Here is a 24117-nt window from a genome sequence, read left to right as displayed (position 1 = left end):
GGTGTTATCAATGTTATTGTTATTATTTTCTGAAAGTACTTATTTTGATATTTTCATGTGTTAAACAAAAATGTAGACATTTCATATTTTCATTATTATTATTTTTAAACTTAACTAAAGTTAAGTCTATGGTAGAATGGTATTGTACTTTTGTACATGTTACATTATATTCATGACTTACCTGAGATTATAGTTATATTATTATAGTTCGTACATTCAATTTTCTACTTAGGAAATAAATAAATGTATACATTATAATATTATTATTAAATTGTGGTTACTATTAATTGTTACAGTCATTATAATAATGTGAAATATTTTCCACAATTCGTTGTGAACATTAAGTATGAAATTAATTTATTATTTATAAGTTTTATTTTTAAGTTTATTGAAAATGAAATAATTATACTTTCCAAATTATATTTGAAAAATGTTCAGTTCTTATTCATTAAGATTAGATATTAATTTTTTCCAGTACACCATACAAAATGTAACAATAGTTGACTATAGCAAATAACTTGCATTCAAAACTTAACTATCATAATAATTTAAAACAGTACAAAGACAGTACTACTACCGTTTATATATTATCATTCTTAGCTACAATCTGAATTTTTAAATTTTCAATATTTCCGATTACTCTTAAGTACCTATACTTATTTATCCATCAATATTTGCTAGAATAAATATCTCATAGTGACCATTTTAAAAACAAAAAATTAGATACATCTTAAATGTAGTAGATAATAGTTACATATTAAAACAAAAATAAGTAATCCCAAATAAAAATAGATTTTTTTCTTTGTTTTTGAAATATTAAGCAATTTAGTTAGTTAAAATAAGTTAACTAGCTGTTTTTTTATATAACATTGATGTATATTATTGAATTGAAATTCAATTTTGTATAAAATGTTTATTATCTACTCTGAAGCACGGCTATAGATATGAAGTAGTACCTATAGCCGTGCTCTAAAGTTAATTGCAATAAAATATAGAATCTTTTTTCTTACAGAAGTATGACCACAATTCGTCTCCTAGGAAGTTTTACATTAGCCTGCTGTAGTGCAGCATTTACAACTTTATTGTACAATTATTTCAACCAAGAAGAAACAGAAGTGTTATTTTTTTATGGAACTCTACCTCTTTGCAATCTTCACCGAAATATAACAACTATAACAACCACGATTCAAAACAATGAGTGTTTTGAGTGCAAACTTAGCATAATTATTGGATGGCTCAATAAATCTAAAAGAACTTTGGACGTCTGTATGTACATGTTAAATAATGAATTGCTATCAAATGCAGTTATTGATGCTTATAAGCGTGGAGTTAAAGTCAGGATAATTCTAAATGAAGATGATCTCCAAACTACATGGAAAATGGGTAATATAGGTATCTCAAAAAGAGTTAATAAAGGTAAATCTCATGAAAATTTAATGCACCACAAGTTTGTTATTATTGATAACAAAAAAGTGATCTTGGGATCTCTGAATTGGACTAAAATGTCAGTTCGAGCAAATTGGGAAAATATATTCATTACAAACAATTGTGAATTAGTTAATCCTTTCAGACAAGAATTCCTAAGGTTATGGAAACAATTTAATTAGTTTTAGAACCATTTGTTATAAATTATAATTTATAAAATGTACAATTTATCATAATAATATAACATGTTTTAATTTTCAAATTTTATACAATTTTGAATTTCTTTAGAAATATATTCTATATACCTCTGCCCTATCCTTAAAATTATTGATTGGTTACCAAATACCAATATCAATAAATCTGTTGTATTTATTTAATTTTTAAATAATGTATTTGTTACTATAGTCTACTCCGCAGAGAATAATCAGTCTGCTGACCAATGTTCCCTCCAGAACTAGGAAAGAAAAGGAATCGGTGCATCACTAGTCAGAAATCTCGTCATCTAGGTCGACATCTTGTGATACAAAAAAACTGATTATTCTCTTGTGGAATACTGTATGTTTCAAATTATTCAGTATTCAATGATAAAAACAACTGTTATACCAAATGTCCACTTAGGAGACTTTTTTTTTTTAAAGAAATTTTTTGATATGCCAAAACTCCGGTTTATTATTACAGAAAAAGAAGAGATAAATGGAAATTAAAAGTAGCAATTAATAAAAAGTTTTAACAACTTTCAAAAGATTGAATAAACCAGTGAGTTACATGATAAACACGGAAGCCAATGAGAAGTAGTGTGCAGGGCAAGAATTAAACACTACCATACAATAGCCAGAGATGTTGCGTTACTATCGAGATTTTCTTTCAATAAAGTACTTTTTGGTACCGATACTTTACATGGATCAAAAGAAATGTACTCGTATCGAATCGAATCATTTGTCCATTGTACATATCTAGGTACCATGTGATTGTTCTCAAAAGCCTGTGCTAAAAAAAATCAAACTAGAAATTGTTTATCCAGTTTTTTCGCCTAGAGAAACTTTTATTCTTAAGTGACCTACCAGATAAATTTTGGTTTTAATGTCAGATTTTATTATTTTTATGATTTTATAACTGACAATTTTTATATTTTTGAATGTAACATGAATTATTTTACATATTAAACATAAAATACTAATAAAAAAAAATTACTATCGATATTTTGATTCGATCTTATACCAAGCAAAAGTATCAATATAACATTCCTAACAACAGTTCCATTATGAAAAATGAAAATTCATGCTTAAAATAGGTAAGTTTGTTTGAAAAAATCTAGAGGTATGACATAGTTACGTATACGCGTAATGTTAAAACAGTTTACTATGCACATTTAACTGAAGATAAAATTATTATTTTTTTGACTTACTATAATAATTAAATACATATACAAATGTTATCCAAATATGTTAGAAGTATCTTTAAGAATCGATAAGAAACCTATTAATTAAAATAGAACACAATATACAATAATAAAAGTTATTGAATGTTTTAAAATACCAATGAATTTGAACTGCTTGTTAATAAATAAAAAAACCACCATCGAAGTTCCTTTAATTACTTACAAATTAGTTTATTGTTTCAATATGTTTGCTAAATAATGTAAACCAATTTAGTTCAAAATGTATAGATTAAATGTAACAGATTATGGTTGTTTTCATATTAACATAAAAAGTGTTCAAAAAAGTAAAAACAAAGTTTTACATTCAAAAATAAATATTCACTTAAAAAAATATTGATATGATTAAGTTTAATTCAAAATAAATTAATACTTAGTAGGAACAAAAAAAAAAATCAGTTGAATAATTTGAAAAAAAATTAATTATTTGTTAAATTAAAATGTAAAAAGAATTTATTCAGATTCACTGCCAGAAAAATCATTGTTGCTGTTTATTTGATTGGAGTTGATTGACGAAATGTAATTATCGACATAATCTTCAGTTGATTTATCATCTTCTTCGTTTAGTACTTCCTATAATTGTATTAAGCTAAATTAGTTTTTGTTGATGTATTCAAAGGGAATATATTTTTGTATAAATATTGGATTACCAGAAAACAAACTAAAAATAGAAAAAAATAGCTAATTCTTCAATAACAATCAGATAAAATATTGTTGATTCAATTTACAGTTATGCTTAATAATTGTGTATTTGTGTGAATAAACAATTTCATATATACCTTTAGTGTGTTAACGAGATCAGTCGTTTTTTCGAGTAATTTTTTACAAGATGTATTTTCTTCTTCCAATGCCATGACTATGGTGTGTAATTTACGATTTTGTTCAAGAACTTCTTCCAAAGCCTTTCTACGACGTTCTGCAATAACCTCCCAGTATTTTTCACTAGGACCATCTAAAATGACAAGTTCATTATGATTAAATTTGTAATCAGCATAATATTGTTATAAAAACAATTAAGTACAAGATATAAGTAGTAAATGCATACCAGTGCTAGTGAGATCTTCTATAATTAACTTCTTGTATTGAGATGGATTTATTTTTGAAAATAAATGCTTTTTTTCATTAGATTTTACATCTACTTCAGTCTTAAATTGTGGCTTCGATATTTTAGGATCAGAACTAATGTAACACATTTATACATACAATTAATATTAATACCAATATACTATACAATAAATCTAAAAATAAATTCATACTTGTGTTCATGAAATCTGCCGGTCCCAACCAAATTTTCTTTGTCGCCGCCAGACGGCTGCAATGTTTGCAAGAACTTTCTGGGACCTCCTTTTTTGTTGGACATCTGAAACAAATTCCATGTGTTCGGTTCAACATAATCGTCAGGTTACTCGATACCAGTTATTGGTCGGTTGATTTGATTTTATGTTTTACCTATTTTAATATAAAATAAAATTTACCTTGTCCGGAATATTTCTATTATTTTCGGAAACCGTTTTCATCGTTTGACTGTTGCACAACTGTTAAATATCAAGATATTAAATAATAATGAAAAGTGAATATGCTAAACTGGACGAATTTTTTTTTAAGTTTTCTTATAATATATAGAATAATATTCAAATTTCAAAATCGAAAAACGTTGGATATCAGACAGTTGTTGGCTGTGCGCTAGCTAATTGAACTCGTGCGCCGACGCCGTACGATATCAAGCAAATTTAAGTGGCGGGGGGGGGGGGGAGAATCGGTATAAAACAGTATGAACGATTTTCAAATAACAATAGACAATACAATATTTACTGTGTCGATGATCAGCTGGATGCACTGGTATTTTTGAACACGGAACATAATAGTATTGTCATGTTGTCAGACTACGGTCCAAAAAAATCCCCGGCAAAACAAATGTATTAACACTCAATTCACTAATTAATACGTTTTACATGTTATATTTGTTATATTATTTATTTGTTATAGTTACCGATATCATTATATATTATAAATTACAAAAATTCCACATTACAAATTTAATTACACTCAATTTTCTATATACGGTATGTTACATTAAATAAAAAATACATCACAAATTTAAAACATTTGAAAATACAAATTACAAATTCAATCACATTTCATCCTTATATTATGCCCTATATTAGAATAGATAGGATTACATCAACACTTAATTCTCCACTATTTTGTCATAGTAAATTGTTCACATACATTTTTTAGCCGAGTTTGCATTATTTTTAATATAGCTGGAAAAATTAACTACTTTTCACGCATTTCCACCGAATAAAATGCTTACATTCATTGTGTTTTGAATAGGTACATATTATAACCTTTCAATGTAACTTTTTCGTTACCAGCTATTTTTATTCGATTTTAATATGTTCATTATTAATCTCGGAGCACTAGACATGTATAACAACTAACAACGAATTAGAAGTATTATAACGATCGAACACAGACTAGGTAATAACGTAAAAATCATCATATCTGAATATATATAAACATATCTTCAATTTTATCGATCGACAAACATTAAATGTTGTTATTTATATAATCATAAGATATTAGATACCGTTGGTACACACAAGTAGTAGTTTTTCGCACTTACCCATATAGGTACCTATTACTTATTAGATAAATAAAAATATAATTTATATATTTCGTAATAGAACGTAATTGAATACCAAACTTTCTTACGTAACTTTCTTTTTTGTGAACTATTAGGTCTTAATGAGAAAAACTTGTGTGAAAGTAATAATTACTAATTACTCGAATACCTAATTAGTTTCAATAAAAATAATAACAATTGATCATAGAGTAATAATAACTCTATTTTTTAGGTAACATTTTTTTTTTATTAGATTTTATTTACGGGGACGTTTTTATCCTGGGAATTTTTCCATTTACGGTTTACCGTCCAAACACTCCTAACATCCCGCTGCAATATTTTTCCAACCGGTTAAAAGAATTTTTTTTGTGCACTACACCAGTGTCCTGTATCTTGTTCCTAATGGCTATTATGCTACAATAGTACAATGAGTAAAGTTTTGTAATTCACACGAATTAAAAAAATTAATTACCTAACCTAACCTTAATTCCTGATAATGAAACAAATGAATACGGTGCTCCGATTGGTACCCGCATAAATCAGAGTGACCACATTGCCAACACTAAGATATTATTTGGGCATCCCTATTTCCCCACCACCCCTTCATTTTGTCGTTATTCTTTGAGAAATGAGTAGCAAAATGGTGGCATAGCATCATAATATCATATGGACTGGTGATTTTTTCGTTTTGTTAAGTCTGAACGATTCAGAATTTCCGACAGTCCTGTCTGATCTGGCTAATTCTGGCATTTGAATTCTACTTGATATTTACACCCAATTACGAACTTCGAAGCCGTTAATTTATTGTGAGTACTTAAAATAATACATATATTAATATTGTAACGTCTATGAAATTGATAAATACTTTATAGTAGATAAATTGAATTCTCATTTCCAGTGGTTGGGAGTACACCACTAATCGTAGCGTCGCTACAATACACCTAAATACCTAATGTATAATGTTGGGAATAGATCACTAATAATTTATTAGATAATGATAAATATAAAAGTAGTAAATTGTATCAAGATAAAGATAATTATACTAAATTTTATACAGATATAAGCTTAAAATTAATACATTTTTATCTAGATAAATTTCAGATAATTTCATGTTAAATTTTGCAAATATTCAGTGATAGGTATTATTGACGTTGGCGTTTAACGTGTTAATACCTATATCAAGTTTTTCTGTAGTTGACACAACTAAACGGGCGCCAGTGGCCAATGTCAACCCATCATTGACACAAGTAGGTGGGCGCCCATAGCTGGTGTCAACTCGTGGTTGACATAGAGTAACCTATTTTATGTTGAGTCTTGTTTGGTGACTTAGCTGAACACATTTAAAATTTCTATAGGACATTCATAACCGTATTGACAATTCCATAAAATATACTATTTTTACAATTGGCGACGGTCGTCCGCAGATCAAATGATGTCGGCCACTGGCATGCACATGCCAAATCGATAATGGCGTTCAACCTTTTAAATACATATGAAAAGTCACTCTAACTATTAGCTAACATTTAAAATAATAATAATAAATGCTTTTAAAATAGTATTAATATTCAAACTATGTTTGATCTACAACATAATATTGTTTTAAAAGTTCTATCATTTAACCTATTACGCTTAGGTGTTAAAACTTGTATTGCCTTACTAAATAACCTCTCAACTGGTGCTGAGGATGGAATTGTAGAATTATATTTTAGGAATACCCCTAATAATTACTCAGTCCGGCCCTAGACTGGTGGCTGTAAAATTATATTGTCTTCAGTTTTGGCATGCTGATACAGTATCAGTAAATAAGTAAATTGGTCTCTGCCCATTTTACAATAAATATTGATTTTGAGGTAATATTTAATCCTAAATACTTTTAAAGTTTTAACTTTTGTCAACAGAATCCCTGTACTTTAAAGATGTCGAAAAATCCGTTTGTGAACTGTAAGTCACGTAAACGAAGAAAGATCAGAGTCCCATCCATCAAACCTAAAGAGAAATTATTCTGTCCACGTACCATGGTAAGGTATGATGGATCGCACAGTGATTATCCAACGAAATGGATATGTAAAATGTGTCTGAAATGCATCTTAAGTGAAGAAGCCGTGACAAGTCATTTAACCAATTGCAGTGGTCAATCTAACCGAGCTGTACCTCCCAAAGTAACGAAAAAGTAATAGTTCAGTCTTTTTTTTTATATTAATTATTATCAAACATGATGTAAAAAGTTAATTTATTTTTATTTTGTTCAGAAATGAAGATACTCGTTACATATGTGAGTATTGTAACAAGGTATTTTCAAGGCGTGTTACGCTAAAGAAGCACTTGGAACAACATGAAAAATCATCTAGCAGTCTAGACTCAGAGCTATCTGACAATGAAGTTGTAGATGCTGCTGTAGTAACAGAACATGGAAATGACGATAACGACAAACCTGAGGAGGAAAACCCATTCAATAACATTAAGTCGATTTAATTTTGATTTATTCGTTTTTTTTTATTTTATTTTTGATATTATTTTTTTTTGATAATTCCTTACAGCCTGCAGTTATTTAATTCTGAATATTTCATAGTAATTTGTGATTTGTATCTATATATTTAACTTAAAATTATGAATTGATTTTAATTTCATTTTCCGACACAGAATATTTTTTATGTTTTTTGATATATAAAAATCCAATTTAGGAAGAGTAGCTTATGAGTTATATAAGTATTTAAAGTTTAGACAAGCAGAGAAGTGGACAAACATTTTGCAAGGTAACCCCATACCATTCTACTCAGGCCTACCAAACTTTAAATACTTATAACACATAAATTACTCACCAATGAATACTTAGAAAAATATCCTGCTTTGGATTATGAAATTAAATCTCTACGCTGTCATTCAAAACAGTTAAATATATTTAAAAATATAATTTTTTAATGAAAACATTGTTTTTTTAACAACTTGAACCTATGTAAAAAAAACATTTTCAAAAACAATAATACTTTTTGAGATAATATGGTGTTTAACGCTTTATGAATCACACTGTATGTATACTAGTTGCCCATGGCAAAGGTTTTTGAAAAATAAATATATTAGTTAAAAATGTATATGTCAAAAATAAAACAATTACAAATAAGACATGATAGATTTAATGTGATATCATATATATATATTATATTATTATTTTTTGTTGCACTACTCACATAATGTAAGAAGTATCTTCATTTCTCAACAAAATAAAAATAATTTATCTTTTTAACACCATGTTTGGTAATAAATAAAAAAAATAAGACTAGATGAACTATCACTGTTTAGGTGGAGCTCGGTTAGATTGTCCACTGCAATTGGTCAAATGGTTTGCAACAGTTTCTTTGTTCAATATAAAGTTTTTTTTAAGGATAGGAGGTAGGGATTCTGGAATTCTGTTGACAAAAGTTAAAACTTTAAGAGCTGTTCCTACAATGTCCGGTAAAGTGTCGTTTAACGTTAATCAACTGAAAACAGAGATTATTTTTGTCATTCCTATGACATCATGTATTATTATCAGGGTGCTTGCGAGTAAATTATGTAAAGGGCTTGCATCCGTATATATATAAAATAAAAAAATACATTTCGAAAATCCTAACTTTTTCTGGGCTTCTATAAAAAAAACGTTTATATCCTGCGATTTTTTTTCTGTTTACGGTTTACCCTCCAAACACTTCTGTTATCCCACTATCCGTCTATCCCAGTGCAATCGGTGCATTATTTTTCCCACCGGTTTAAAGAATTTTTTTTGTGCACCACCACTATCTTGTTCCTGATGGCTATAATGTTACAATGAGTTGTGTAACGCCAAAAATGAATACGGTGCTCCGATGGGTTGCTACCAATTTTACCAATTACCACTTTTCCCATTGCACATTTTTTCCATGGAAAAAATGTACTTTGGGAAAAGTAAACATTACATTTACTACCAAAAACCATTTTATCCAGTAACGTTTTTACCAGTTTTACCATTGTACTCAATTGCCAAAAGAACGTTTTTCCATGACTCAATATTTTCTATGTTTTCTAATTCCCAAAAACCACTATTTCCAAAGTTATCTACCACTTTTTCCACATTTTAATTTTTCCAACAACAACTTTTTCTATTTTTCTGTTTTTACCAATATTGGAAAAAATTAACAATGGTCATAGTGGTTTTTAGAAAAAATGTGCATTGGAAAAAGTGGAATATTATCATATGGAATTTTATGGTACTATTTTCCATAGATAATATAAGAATCTTTTATTGTCTATGCTATTTTCAATAAATTATTTTATTTCCCTCCAATTCAAAATTCCTCATGGAAATCAAAAGTTCTATACCGTCAAATACGATAATTAGTGTATAACACGATGTAGATTATATTATATTATAATAATATTAAAATACTATTGACGTGGTATTATACATCGTGGTGTTTAGGTAGTGAAATGTAAATGTTCATCTTCAACTATTCTACTATTCAGTATTCTGTGATACAATAAACATCAAAGTATGACACAACGCAGTCAACGCTGCTGGTCTACGAAAATTCAGCAGAAATTCATGTACAGCATCTAGGGAGCCTATAAGTAATATTCCTAAAGCAAATTTTCGTTCGCTAGTTTCAATAGGAATAGGGTGCTGTCATTTTTGATTTTAGAGTGAATTGACCTATTTGAGTTATGAACATTTTTAAACATTAATAATTTACATACTGACAAAAATAAAAATAAAAAAATTAAAATGAATTTAAAAATTAAAACATTGTAAAAAACCAACGAGAGGACACAGATAATGTTGTTACCTAAAAGTTTGATAATAGGTCAATTCACTCTAAAATCAAAAATGACAGCACCCTATTCATATTGAACCTAGCGAACGAAAATTTGCTATGTCGTACGTGTGTAAGACGGAAACAACACACGCGGATGTGACGTCCTCTTAACGCATTTCCCAGGGTACTATATATTTTCTATACAAAACGAAGATATTATAGTACGTTAATCGTTTTCACGTGCCATAATAGCAATTTCTTAGTATAATTTTAGTTTAAAGATACATCGCATAATGATCCATTGTCGTCTAGCTAGGGTCCGGCACCGGGCGGCACGTGCCATGTGAAATTTGAAACTAATTTTGAAGTCAAAAACATTACATTTGAAAATGTCATTGTGTCTATAAAATATAATAATATAAGTACTCTAAAAATTTCATATACCCGCGAATAATATTTTTGAATTACAACAAAATAACTAAAATCGTTATTCTTGGTTTTAATATGTAATTTCGTCCAAATTTGAACTCAACATTTCAGTAAAAATTAACTGTGTATTTATAATATATTTTCTTAGATTTTTTGGTTAGTACAGTTTGGTTAAAATACTTATAAAAAAAATCGTCCCCATGTATCGTTAATACTTGTCAACTGCTATTATAACAACTTAAATAACCTTGTATTAAATATTAAAGTTTTTTGACCCAACGAATACAATTTTGTTGAAATGTATAGAATAAAAATCTAAAAAATTGAAAATTTCCAATGTTTTTAAATACTCAAAAGCATTCAGGGGTCGGTGCCCCCCCCACACAAAGTCTGTAAAGCCCTCTCCTTTTTTATTTTTGTAGGATCGGAGCCCTTTACTCACATTGATGTTAATAACGTATTTACTATTTATGTTAGCCCCCCTTTAAATTGTAATGGATTTCCGCTTAAGCTCAAAACGAGTAAAAATATTTAGAACATTTTATAATGTATAAAAAATGATAAAATAAACATTTGATGCAAATTTTGATACTTGAAAGATCAAAATATTCAAGAACATCGTTGTGTGAGAGTTTGTTAAATTACGGGTGAATATCCAACGTCCAACTTCAAATGCTCGTAAAAAATTAATTTGACTCTCCGATAAACTTTTTTTTTTGTCAAATATAGTAAAACTTAAGGGGGGTCTTGAATACCATTTTTAAAACTCAGATATAAATAGAAACATTTTTATGAATTTCTAACTCAGAATATTAAACTTATATTTTTTGAATTTTTCCATAGCAACTTTTAAATGGAAGAATTTAATTTAATATTTGTTAACTATTAATTTGTGATGCGTACCTACACGTCAAACATACAGTCCACTTGCACTTAAACGCGTGGACTCTCGTTGACAAAAATAAATATTGATTTAATTTGGATATAAATATATAATATAATATGTGTGATGTAGGTACTGATGTGTCTACAACTACCATAAGCGCAACTAGGAGGGGGGCTCAGCCCCCCAAACCTTTTAATAGCCCCCGCAAAATAAATTGTACATTTGTTTCCTAAAATATTAATAAATCTTTAAAAATTAAACTGTATTTCTTACTTTTTTTTTTGGGAAAAATGTAAAATTATCTAATTTTTATTTAAACTTTACAATTATTTTATATTGCCTATGATAAATATGGTAAATATCATAAGCTCTATGCCTGTATCTCCCGACGAACAATCCCGGAAAAAAATCCCCGACCCTATGAAAAAGAACCCCCAGACTACAATTTGTTACTGACAACTAGGTACATGAAATTGATTGATCAATTATTTTTTAAAACTTAATTAGTGTAATAATTACTAGTAATATAGTAACTATACCTACTTTTCATTAAAAAAATTAAAATATAATAAATAATTATCAAAAATTAACGACAATATTATTTTGTTTTATATCACAATTTTAAACAAATTATTATGTTAATAGTCTTTTTAAAAGATTAGGTACCTACTACCTACATTCATTGATTATTTATTTGATAATTATTTGGATTATTTGATATTTGGATCATTCAAAATATTTTTATTTTTTATTTTATAATCTTTTAAATATTGTATCTATAAAGAAACATTGTAAAATCGACTTCTAATAATAATAATTTTTATTAATATTGACATTTTGTCGATCGTCAAAATTTTATTAGGAAATGTAATATTTTATTTTGAGGATATATTACAATATATAATGAGTAAAAAAAAAATTATTATTGTAAATGCCTGAAAATTATAATATAAATATTAAGAAATACCTAAGTTAAATTGTATTTAATAGAGGTTAGGTACCTATATTACCTATCTAACTACATATATAATATATATTTAAACTTTGAACGTAGATTTGTTTTTAATTAAATTTTTCTTTAATCTCTATACTTACTTGATTTTTCCTATGATATTTAATATGTATAGTTTAAACCTATACTATAACTTATAAGTATATATTTGTAATTAAATATTATTAATGTATTATTTACACTAATTAAAGCGTTTGAAAAATACTTGCTTAATCAGTTTCGTGTTTGTGAGTAATATAAACTAATATTATAGTCCGGTGATTTTTATTTTGATTACCATAGATATACTTATAGCATACTATCATTGTAAAAAATTAAATTTGAGTAAATAAATATTTTTTTATATGATTTTTTATATTTTTATTTGAATATATACCTTAGGGGGGGGGGTTACTTTTCATGTAATATCAGGAGGGCTACAGCCCCCCCCCCAACATTTTAGCCCTAGTTGCGCCACTGACAACTACTGGTTCTTTTCTTCTAATTAGTAACAACCGAGTACCGATAATGTAAAATTCTAATCAAAATAATTAATTGCCTATATCAAACCCCTTTACACGCGGGTATGAATGTGGCTTTTTTGCCCCTGTCTGATTTTAAATGTAGCATGACGGGGTGTTTAATATCTAAAAATGATTATTCCTAGGATTGTTTGTTACTGTTTTAGACTTCCCTAATTCTTTCATTCTGATCGCCTTCCTTGTGGGAGGCAAAGCTAAATTATTGGGAATTTTAAATTTTGACTTCCCGAATGCAGCAACTAGATTCACTTTCCCATCGAACAATATAATGTTGAAGAAAATCGAAGTATTATTTCAACTACTTATCGTGTAGAAAGACAAAAAAAAAAATTTAAAAATTACAAAAACATTATTGTAAAATAAATACTTACATTCATCGCTCCGCTCAGAATCTAAAACAAAACCAAACTTAAACTAAGAATTAAATAAGGTACATGGATGTTTATATGAACTATCTTAATTTTGGAAAGTTTACTTCATCTAGGTACTTATAAATATTGTGGCTATTGGGCAGTGGTGCATCCAGAATTTTTTTTAGGGGGGCATACACTGTCTAAAATGTAGGAAGTCGATTTAAAATAATGGTTTTTATTCAAAAATCCCATGAAATAATTGTATTTATTTTGGGCAATCTGATTTTAAATCAAAAAAGTGATTCCTAAAGAGCATAATCTAGAAGCTTATAAATTCAACCATTTTTTTGAAATTACAATCTAACTTCAGGAAGTATGTTTAATTTACTACCGCTTTTAGTAGTTTTCATAGTAAACAATAATAATATATTTCATTTTTCGCGAAGTATTGTCATGTCCGTGCGTGCGCGTCTGAGAATTACATCTGGCGGCGGTTGCCCGACACGGCATTACAGCGATTCTTGGAAACACCCACGAATGCTATAGACATAGCCCAAATGTTAATGTCATGTGAATTGCCTAATTATGACTCCTTAAAACATGATACGCTGGAGCCCCCTTAATGCGAATAGTTTATTTATACTTTTAGTCAGTTATTAAGTTAATACATAATAATATGTACATAATAATAAATACCAAGTAATTACGGTGTAAATAACGGTGATAGTGATTAGTGGTATAAGCACAGAATATTCATTGGTATATCTGGTATAAGACATATTTTAGTATGCGTTCATATTGTATACAAATAAAGATTATAAATCTTTAAAAAAAAAAAAATAGCTAAGACGGCCAATGTGGGGGCATGGCTCCTCCCCAGTGGAGTGGTGAACTAAAAATTTTCCAAAGGCAAGTTACAATTATCCCAAGTATTTATGCATAATAATGTATTAATATAATATAACAAATTATATTTCAGATCGTTATTGACTACTTATTGAGAATATCATATTAAATTTACTAAGGGACCCATTGGCTACCACCCACCCCTCTATTTAAGAAAAATTTCAAAGGCCATGGCCTCTGAAATTATCGTTTGCCACGCCACTGCTCCTCCCCCCTCCACTAAATATGCCACTGCTATTAGGTATATTTTGCATCAGAAAAACTGGCAATTTACAAATTTACTTGTAAATGTGGCGTTCCCAGCGTTCCGTTTTAAATAAATAGAAGGGGTACGCTAAAAAAAATTCAAAAAAGAAGGAGGATAAGTTATAAATTCATATATGTGATATTGATAGTTAAATAGTTAAGTAATGCTGTCCAAGATCCTTAAGCAATATTGTAGTGGAATTAATTCTTGGGATACACAATAATATAATAATTATTATTATTTACATTTTTTATTGATCCTTTTAACTTTGACAATAATAAGATTTAACTTATTTTATGATAAATGAGTTTAAGTATAATATACAATATAAAAAACACAGGTTTTCATATAAAATTAAAATGTGGAAAAAGTGGTAGATAACTTTGGAAATAGTGGTTTTTGGGAATAAGAAAACATAGAAAATGTTGAGTCGTGGAAAAACGTTCTTTTGGCAATTGAGTACAATGGTAAAACTGGGAATAACGCTATTGGATAAAATGGTTATTGGTAATATAAATTAAATGTAAACTTTTTCCAGTTTCTGTGTAAAATATGTATAATGGATAATTTAGTAAATGGTAAAACTGGTAGCATTACCATTAGACCACTTTTTCCAATGTATATTTTTTCTAAATACCACTATAACCAATGTTTATTTTTTCTAATTGGTAAAAACTGAACATTGGAAAATCTAGTTATTAGGAAAATTTGAACATTGGAAAAAGTTGATCTTGGAAAAATTAAAATGTGGAAAAAGTGGTACAGTCCCTGCTCCGATTGGTACCCGCATAAATCAGTGTGACCACATTGCCAACACTTAGATATTATTTGATCATCCCTATTCCCCCCCACCCCTTTATTTTGTCGTTTATTCACTGAGAAGGGAGTCGCAAAATGATGGCATAGCATTTGCATTATATAGACTGTACTAGTCTATTTTTTTTTTTTATAGTGTACTACACTACTACTGTGGATTCTTTGGTTTGGTTAAGTCTGAATGATTCGGAGTTCAGACTGTCCTGTCTGATCTGGCATCTGAATACTACTCGAAATTTACAGACAGTTACGAACTACGAAGCCGTTAATTTATTGTAAGTACTTAAAATAATAAATATAATAATATTGTAACGCCTATGATATTGATAAATACTTTATAGTAGATACCATAGGCGTATTCAGACTTTGGTGGCCGAGGGGGCACAACAAATTAATAAATTGTGAGACCTATTTTTTTTTAGACATGAAGAAAATTTAATTTTTTCTGTTACAAAATTCACCAATGTAGGATTATTTTTTAATTATGATCAAAAAGTTTAACCATTGTCAAAACAATATAAATACTTTGGAACAAATGCACTTCACCAGGTTAGCCCCTCACGATTTTTAAATGTTTTTTATGCTTAAAACGATGGTGTACATTTTTTTACCGGAAACTATCATTTTAGAAGTTATAGCTTTCCAAAGTTTGCGATCTTACGTTCATACACATGCGTGCAATGCAACTTGAGTACTTGACTGCAACGTGCAGTGCTATAACAAATTTTAATTTTTTTTTACGCTTTTTAACAAAAAAAATCGAAAATATGCTCTGATTTGTTGTGTAAAACCACCTTGGGTAGGCCTCGGAATTAAACAAAGTTGTTAAAAAATAAAAAGCACATAATCTGTTAGCGTTGGCACTCGCTTGCTGCGCTGCGCTCGGACAAAAAAAATTGAAAATGTTCCCTGATTTGCTGTGTAAACATAGGTGCAATTAGAGTTAAACAATTGTGGGGGCTTCAGCCAATTTTTGAATGATATAGGTACTTGAAAAACATTAATTATATATAAAAAAAACCTTATATCGATTTATAAGTAATGATGATCCCTTTCGAAGTCTAATTTTAACAAGTTATCACACACGTTGCAATTTGAATGCTCTCTTCAGAAAATCTTTCTTTCATTTGACATATTATTGTATCTATTACTGGATAAAAAGCATGTATCTTCCAATATTCTTTTGGTTCTAATGTAATGGTACTTGTATTATCACTTAGGTGATTATTTTCAGCTGAAGTTGATGACATAACCACATAATTTTTTAGATTAGTGGACTCTCTTCTCTGTCTTTTAAAGCCGCCTAAGTTAAATATAAAAAAAAAGATATTATCATATTGAATTTTAAATATTTAATTAATTAACAGTATAATATAATATACTCTAGGTACCTTGAAAAGGAAAATTAATTTCAATTCCATTGTCTTTTGAAAATACAACCATTTTTTCCCACAGTTCACTAGTGAATAGAAAAACGATAACTTTGTAATGTATCAATTACTCCTTTAGTCAAATTTGCATAATTTCCAAGTGTAGCTAATTTTGACTTAAGTTGAATACTTAATATATTAACAACTTTTAGAATATCATGAAGAATGAATAAATAGGCTTCAAATTTAAAATTTGATATTGTAGAAAATGAAATAATACTTAAAAGAAATAGCACAATAAAATCAGTTGCATTATATGAGACTAATGGTTATTTAATATTTTTCATAACATACCAATTGCTTGGGCAACACATTTACTTTGTTGATCATACATTTCATCATTTAAAACTTGAGCTATGCTATTAAAATTTTTTCTCACTGCGTCTCAGCTTTTATATCGACAAATCCAACGAGTGTCACTTAACAGAGAGAGTGTTGTCTTTTTCATATTCAATTTAAGTTGTAAATCAGTAAGCTTCACATTTCTTGTTGGATGAGAGAAATGAACAGTGCCTCTTAAGCATTAAATAAGTTTCTAGCATCCTTAAAAAGTATATAATATATATAAATACAAATCAGAATAATAAGTGGATAAAATATTAATTATGAATTTTACTTTTAAGTGCTTGCACATGTCAATAACTACTAAATTAATCTTATGTGCCATACAATGTACATACACTGCACATTGGGCTGGAGGGTGAACTATTTTCAATTTTGCTTGAACACCTATGTGACCTGACATGACATTATGCCTGTCCTATGATGGGAATTTTATCTAATTTAGATGTATTTAAAAATTCAACTAATTTTAAAACCAAAGCGTCTGCAGTTTGCTTTTCTGATACGTCAACAAATCCTAAAAATCGTTCATAGATGTCCATTCCATGGGGATATCTTACGCAAATACTTAATTGCTCTTGTTTGGGAGACCTAGTAAGTGTAGAAAACTTATTAAATATAAATAAACATATTAAAAATTCAATTTTTACTTCCAAGATTGTATTTATTATTTACCGAGCCTCATCACACTAGATACTGAACATTCCACAATTTATAATTTCTTGTATAATGGTAGATTTAACATTTGTAGCACACGTCTCTATCAGTTCATTTTGTATACTCCAACTTGTATGGTTCAATAAGGTATTTTTATATACATAGCAAAACTCTGAATTATGTTTTGATAAAAATTCACACATTTCTTTAAAATTACCTAAAACAAAAAAAAAACAACAAATTTTAACATTGAAATTCAATTAAATAATTTTAAGGTACATTTTAAATAATATATTAAGTACCCTTATTAACTGATGTCTCATCTTGTGTCCTCTAAACGCTGTTCCTTGTCTGCCAAGATATAAAACAATATAAATTAAACATATAATGTACATTCTATTTGTTTGTATTTCTTTTTGAAGAGCAGTAGAAATCTTTGCTATAACATCACCATTTTTCACTGAGTTTTTATAAGCTGACCATCTTAAGTTGGCAGTCAAGTAGTGGTCAGAAATTTCATGCAATTTAAATTTTGTTTTCCTGTTTTTGCATCTCTAGTTCCATTCAACTATAATAATAGAAATAGGTACATATTATTATATAATACATTTTAAAGATAATATTAAACAATTATGATCTATTAATGTAAATCAGTGTATTTAAAATGGTTAAGCTTGCCTTTTTCCAATTATTAAAACCTGTTGTTTGGAAAACATCTTCTACATGACAGAACTTGTTGAAAACATTCTGCAAGGAAAGCAAAAAATAGCATCTTTCTCTATGCTATATTCAAGCCAGTTATACTCCTTGAAATATTTGGAACAAAAAGATCTATTTTGTGATCCAAATGCTGTTTTAGGATAGGTCACCCACTTAAACTATATTTCTACCTCTGCCGGCTTCGAAAACATTGTATTATATTAAAAAATGACTATGTCCCAACTTGTTAAAATACGTAAAAAAGTGGAGTTGCGCGCAAGCACCTATAAACGTAAAATCGAACACTTTGGAAGGCTATAACATCTAAAATAATAGTTTCTGGTAAAATACATTTTCACCATTGTTTTAGCATAAAAAGTGGTTTGAAAAAAAAAATTTTTAATCGTGAGGGGGGTGGTAACGTGCACTTTAGCCAAATACTTTTTTCACATCCATCATACAAGGTAAACAACATACAAATTGTAAAACTATTAACTAATAAGTAATAAGTATTTTGAGTTTCTAACAAAATTTAAATTATTTTAACGAGTCGTAAAATATCGAAACACATTTATGAAATGATAATCGGTAATTGGATATTTTCATCTGATAAAATCATATTATCACCATATTATATAATTTTACATAAAAATTTGTTTAATCTGTGATATCACAGCGCAAGACCTGGTAAATGGGCACATCAGTACAACGTTATGTAGTTATAAAGAATTGATGAACATAATATTATATGATAAAAGATCCCTAGCATAACTAAAAAAAAATTACAATTAATCAAAATCTATAGGTACTGCAAGGTACACACCGCACGACTTTTTTTTTTATCCTGGCATGATTTTGTTGGAGGAAAAGACTACCGAGAGGGCCAGTGCCTCAGCAACTCCAGTAAACACGCCTATGGTAGATACATTGAATTCTCATTTCCAGTGGTCGGGAGTAGCCCAATAATCGAAGCGTTGCTACAATACACCTAAATACCTAATGTACAATGTTGGGAATAGGTCACTAATAATTTATTAGATAATGATCAATATAACAGTAGTATATTGTATCAAGATAAAGATAATTAAACTAAATTTTATACAGATATAAGCTTAAAATTAATACATTTTTATCTAGATAAATTTCAGATAATTTCATGTTAAATTTTGCAAATATTCAGTGATAGGTATTATTGATGTTGGCGTTTAACGTGTTAATACCTATATCAAGTTTTTCTGTAGTTGACACGACTAAACAGGCGCCAGTGGCCAATGTCAACCCATCATTGACACAAGTAGGTGGGCGCCCATAGCTGGTGTCAACTCGTGGTTGACATAGAGTAACCTATTTTATGTTGAGTCTTGTTTGGTGACTTAGCTGAACACATTTAATATTTCTATAGGACATTCATAACCGTATTGACAATTCCATAAAATATACTATTTTTACAATTGGCGACGGTCGTCTGCAGATCAAATGATGTCGGCCACTGGCATGCACATGCCAAATCGACAATGGCGTTCAACCTTTTAAATACATATGAAAAGTCACTCTAACTATTAGCTAACATTTAAAATAATAATAATAAATGCTTTTAAAATAGTATTAATATTCAAACTATGTTTGATCTACAACATAATATTGTTTTAAAAGTTCTATCATTTAACCTATTACGCTTAGGTGTTAAAACTTGTATTGCCTTACTAAATAACCTCTCAACTGGTGCTGAGGATGGAATTGTAGAATTATATTTTAGGAATACCCCTAATAATTACTCAGTCCGGCCCTAGACTGGTGGCTGTAAAATTATATTGTCTTCAGTTTTGGCATGCTGATACAGTATCAGTAAATAAGTAAATTGGTCTCTGCCCATTTTACAATAAATATTGATTTTGAGGTAATATTTAATCCTAAATACTTTTAAAGTTTTAACTTTTGTCAACAGAATCCCTGTACTTTAAAGATGTCGAAAAATCCGTTTGTGAACTGTAAGTCACGTAAACGAAGAAAGATCAGAGTCCCATCCATCAAACCTAAAGAGAAATTATTCTGTCCACGTACCATGGTAAGGTATGATGGATCGCACAGTGATTATCCAACGAAATGGATATGTAAAATGTGTCTGAAATGCATCTTAAGTGAAGAAGCCGTAACAAGTCATTTGACCAATTGCAGTGGTCAATCTAACCGAGCTATACCTCCCAAAGTAACGAAAAAGTAATAGTTCAGTCTTTTTTTTTATATTAATTATTATCAAACATGATGTAAAAAGTTAATTTATTTTTATTTTGTTCAGAAATGAAGATACTCGTTACATATGTGAGTATTGTAACAAGGTATTTTCAAGGCGTGTTACGCTAAAGAAGCACTTGGAACAACATGAAAAATCATCTAGCAGTCTAGACTCAGAGCTATCTGACAATGAAGTTGAAGATACTCCTTTAATAACAGAACATGGAAATGACGATAACGACAAACCTGAGGAGGAAAACCCATTCAATAACATTGAGTTGATTTAATTTTGATTTATTCGTATTTGTTTTGATTTTTTATTAGATATTATTTTTTTTTTGAAAATTCCTTACAGCCTGCAGTTGTTTAATTCTGAATAATTCATTATTATTTGTGATTAGTATCTATATATTTAACTTTGAATTGTGTTGAGAACTGATTCAATTATTTTAAACTTTTTTATAGATTTTATTTCCGCAACCGTACATTATTACTCAGCATAATATAATTTGATTTTTATTTCATTATTATTTATTTAATCCATTTATACTATTAATTACTATTGAAATGGTGTCACAGACATTTACATAATTTCCATTTTATTTATATACAGGCTGATTCGTTGAGAGTAAAACACTCATTATCTCAAAAAGTATAAATGATTTTGAAAATATTTTTTAACAGTTTCAATTTTGTTAAAAAAATGTTTTTATAAAAAATTATATTTTTATCTTTATAATTTTTTAAGTAACTTACTTTTATGAATGATACAACAGTTTTAATTTTGTGAGGTAACCCCATATTATTCTACTCCGACCAACTAAACTTTTAATATTTATAACACATAAAGTACTCACCCTCAATTCAATTTTTATAAATCAAAATACTTCTGCTTTGGATTATGAAATTAAAACTCTACGATGTCATTCAAAACAGTAAAATATATTTAAAAATATAATTTCTTAATGAAAACGTAATTTTAACACCTTGCACCTATGTAAAACAATATTTTCAAAACCAAAAATACTTTTTAGAATAATATGGTGTTTAATGCTTTATGAATCACACTGCATGTATACTAGTTGCCCATGGAAAAGGTTTTTAAAAAATAAATATATTTGTTAAAAATGTAAATGTCAAAAATAAAACAGGTACAAATAAAACATGATAGATTTAACGTAATATCATATATATTTATATATATTTACTCACATATGTAAGAAGTGTCTTCATTTCTCAAAAAAATAAAAATAAATTAACTTTTTAACATCAAGATTGATAATAATTTGAAAAAATAAGACTAGATGAACTATAACTTTTTCGTTAGTTTAGGTGAAGCTCGGTTAGATTGTCCACTGCAATAGGTCAAAAGGTTTGCAACAATTTCTTTGCCTAATATAAAGTTTAAACACATCTTACAAACCCATTTAGTGTGGTAATCGCCGTGTGATTCATCATATCTTACTATAATCCGTGGACAAAAAAGGTTGTCTTATGGTTTGGAGGTTTAGATTCTGGAATCTATTTCTGGAATAAAACTTTGAGGGCCGTTCTTATATTGTCCGGTTAAGTGTCTGTGAACGTTTATCAACTGAAAACAGATTTTATTACCGGCAGAATTCGGCTCGTAATATGTCGGTTAACTTTAACTGGACATCGTAAGGCCCTAAAAGTATTAAGAATAAAATATTATATCTCTTTGATGCAAATACCTTTCACGTTCTCTATGTCTATATTTGTATCTTGTAACTGTACTATGTATCTTGTTTGTATTTTGTATTTTATCCTAAAATTGTTCAAATGGTTTGCAACAGCTTCTTCGCTTAGTATAAATTTTAAGCACATTTTACAAACCCATTTAGTGTGGTAATCGCCGTGTGATTCATCATATCTTACTATAATCCGTGGACAAAAAAGTTTGTCTTAAGGTTTGGAGGTTTAGATTCTCGAATAAAACTTTGAGGGACGTTCTTATAATGTCCGGTTAAGTGTCTGTGAACGTTTATCAACTGAAAACAGATTTTATTACCGGCAGAATTCGGCTCGTAATATGTCGGTTAACTTTAACTGGACATCGTAAGGCCCTAAAAGTATTAAGAATAAAATATTATATCTCCTTGATGCATATACCTTTCACGTTCTCTTTGTCTATATTTGTAACTTATAACTGTACTATGTATCTTGTTTGTATTTTGTATTTTATCCTAAAATTGTTCAAATGGTTTGCAACAGCTTCTTCGCTTAGTATAAATTTTAAGCACATTTTACAAACCCATTTAGTGTGGTAATCGCCGTGTGATTCATCATATCTTACTATAATCCGTGGACAAAAAAGTTTGTCTTAAGGTTTGGAGGTTTAGATTCTCGAATAAAACTTTGAGGGACGTTCTTATAATGTCCGGTTAAGTGTCTGTGAACGTTTATCAACTGAAAACAGATTTTATTACCGGCAGAATTCGGCTCGTAATATGTCGGTTAACTTTAACTGGACATCGTAAGGCCCTAAAAGTATTAAGAATAAAATATTATATCTCCTTGATGCATATACCTTTCACGTTCTCTTTGTCTATATTTGTAACTTATAACTGTACTATGTATCTTGTTTGTATTTTGTATTTTATCCTAAAATTGTTCAAATGGTTTGCAACAGCTTCTTCGCTTAGTATAAATTTTAAGCACATTTTACAAACCCATTTAGTGTGGTAATCGCCGTGTGATTCATCATATCTTACTATAATCCGTGGACAAAAAAGTTTGTCTTAAGGTTTGGAGGTTTAGATTCTCGAATAAAACTTTGAGGGACGTTCTTATAATGTCCGGTTAAGTGTCTGTGAACGTTTATCAACTGAAAACAGATTTTATTACCGGCAGAATTCGGCTCGTAATATGTCGGTTAACTTTAACTGGACATCGTAAGGCCCTAAAAGTATTAAGAATAAAATATTATATCTCCTTGATGCATATACCTTTCACGTTCTCTTTGTCTATATTTGTAACTTATAACTGTACTATGTATCTTGTTTGTATTTTGTATTTTATCCTAAAATTGTTCAAATGGTTTGCAACAGCTTCTTCGCTTAGTATAAATTTTAAGCACATTTTACAAACCCATTTAGTGTGGTAATCGCCGTGTGATTCATCATATCTTACTATAATCCGTGGACAAAAAAGTTTGTTTTAAAGTTTGGAGGTTTAGATTCTGGAATCTATTTCTGGAATAAAACTTTGAGGGCCGTTCTTATATTGTCCGGTTAAGTGTCTGTGAACGTTTATCAACTGAAAACAGATTTTATTACCGGCAGAATTCGGCTCGTAATATGTCGGTTAACTTTAAC

At 28.8% G+C, this 24117-nt stretch overlaps 4 protein-coding genes and 2 long non-coding RNA genes across 7 annotated transcripts in view; 3 read left to right on the top strand and 3 right to left on the bottom strand.

Annotated features, from left to right (window-relative positions):
• Positions 1-49: 49 nt before the first annotated feature.
• Positions 50-1990, top strand: LOC132941694 (uncharacterized). The gene is made up of 2 exons (XM_061009844.1): positions 50-344; positions 1013-1990. The coding sequence occupies exon 2, from the start codon at positions 1017-1019 to the stop codon at positions 1605-1607; it is 591 nt and encodes a 196-aa protein (XP_060865827.1). The 5' UTR covers positions 50-344; positions 1013-1016; the 3' UTR covers positions 1608-1990.
• Positions 1991-3191: 1201 nt separating this feature from the next.
• LOC132941154 (geminin-like) lies at positions 3192-4566 on the bottom strand. The gene is made up of 5 exons (XM_061009092.1): positions 4336-4566; positions 4117-4220; positions 3906-4039; positions 3640-3812; positions 3192-3433 (listed from the first exon to the last, which is right to left on the bottom strand). The coding sequence occupies exons 1-5, from the start codon at positions 4375-4377 to the stop codon at positions 3314-3316; spliced, it is 573 nt and encodes a 190-aa protein (XP_060865075.1). The 5' UTR covers positions 4378-4566; the 3' UTR covers positions 3192-3313.
• Positions 4567-6120: 1554 nt separating this feature from the next.
• On the top strand, positions 6121-8606 carry LOC132941923 (zinc finger and SCAN domain-containing protein 10-like). Its single transcript, XM_061010170.1, has 3 exons — positions 6121-6292; positions 7385-7656; positions 7736-8606. Exons 2-3 carry the CDS (start codon positions 7403-7405, stop codon positions 7956-7958), a joined length of 477 nt encoding a protein of 158 aa, XP_060866153.1. The 5' UTR covers positions 6121-6292; positions 7385-7402; the 3' UTR covers positions 7959-8606.
• A 6905-nt stretch (positions 8607-15511) lies between these two features.
• On the top strand, positions 15512-21309 carry LOC132942109 (zinc finger and SCAN domain-containing protein 10-like). Its single transcript, XM_061010421.1, has 3 exons — positions 15512-15697; positions 20496-20767; positions 20847-21309. The coding sequence occupies exons 2-3, from the start codon at positions 20514-20516 to the stop codon at positions 21067-21069; spliced, it is 477 nt and encodes a 158-aa protein (XP_060866404.1). The 5' UTR covers positions 15512-15697; positions 20496-20513; the 3' UTR covers positions 21070-21309.
• LOC132942112 (uncharacterized) lies at positions 15691-17783 on the bottom strand. 2 transcript variants are annotated; one of them, XR_009664228.1, is made up of 4 exons: positions 17469-17783; positions 17147-17395; positions 16814-17071; positions 15691-16725 (listed from the first exon to the last, which is right to left on the bottom strand). It is a non-coding gene; the product is annotated as an uncharacterized LOC132942112 (long non-coding RNA). The 2 variants fall into 2 exon arrangements; XR_009664227.1 differs by having other exon boundaries at positions 15691-17071.
• The window catches only part of LOC132942111 (uncharacterized), a 28368-nt gene continuing 22134 nt past the window's right edge, over positions 17884-24117 (bottom strand). The window contains exons 2-3 of the long non-coding RNA XR_009664226.1: positions 18154-18419; positions 17884-18068 (exon numbers count right to left, since the gene is read on the bottom strand). This is a non-coding gene — a long non-coding RNA (uncharacterized LOC132942111). The remainder of the gene's footprint in view (positions 18069-18153; positions 18420-24117) is intronic.

The sequence above is a fragment of the Metopolophium dirhodum genome, chromosome 3 (assembly GCF_019925205.1).
Source record: "Metopolophium dirhodum isolate CAU chromosome 3, ASM1992520v1, whole genome shotgun sequence".
NCBI lineage: Eukaryota > Metazoa > Arthropoda > Insecta > Hemiptera > Aphididae > Metopolophium > Metopolophium dirhodum.
This window is presented reverse-complemented; position numbering and strand designations above follow the sequence as displayed.

Excerpts from the sequence above, each read along its gene's own strand:
- LOC132941694 (XM_061009844.1), top strand. The coding sequence starts at position 1,017 with ATGACCACAATTCGTCTCCTAGGAAGTTTTACATTAGCCTGCTGTAGT.
- LOC132941154 (XM_061009092.1), bottom strand. The coding sequence starts at position 4,377 with ATGAAAACGGTTTCCGAAAATAATAGAAATATTCCGGACAAG. Across the intron at positions 4,040-4,116 it reads GGCAGATTTCATGAACACAA|TTCTGATCCTAAAATATCGA; the intron begins GTATGAATTTAT and ends GTGTTACATTAG. Across the intron at positions 3,813-3,905 it reads AGAAGATCTCACTAGCACTG|ATGGTCCTAGTGAAAAATAC; the intron begins GTATGCATTTAC and ends TTGTCATTTTAG.
- LOC132941923 (XM_061010170.1), top strand. The coding sequence starts at position 7,403 with ATGTCGAAAAATCCGTTTGTGAACTGTAAGTCACGTAAACGAAGAAAG. Across the intron at positions 7,657-7,735 it reads CCTCCCAAAGTAACGAAAAA|AAATGAAGATACTCGTTACA; the intron begins GTAATAGTTCAG and ends TATTTTGTTCAG.
- LOC132942109 (XM_061010421.1), top strand. The coding sequence starts at position 20,514 with ATGTCGAAAAATCCGTTTGTGAACTGTAAGTCACGTAAACGAAGAAAG. Across the intron at positions 20,768-20,846 it reads CCTCCCAAAGTAACGAAAAA|AAATGAAGATACTCGTTACA; the intron begins GTAATAGTTCAG and ends TATTTTGTTCAG.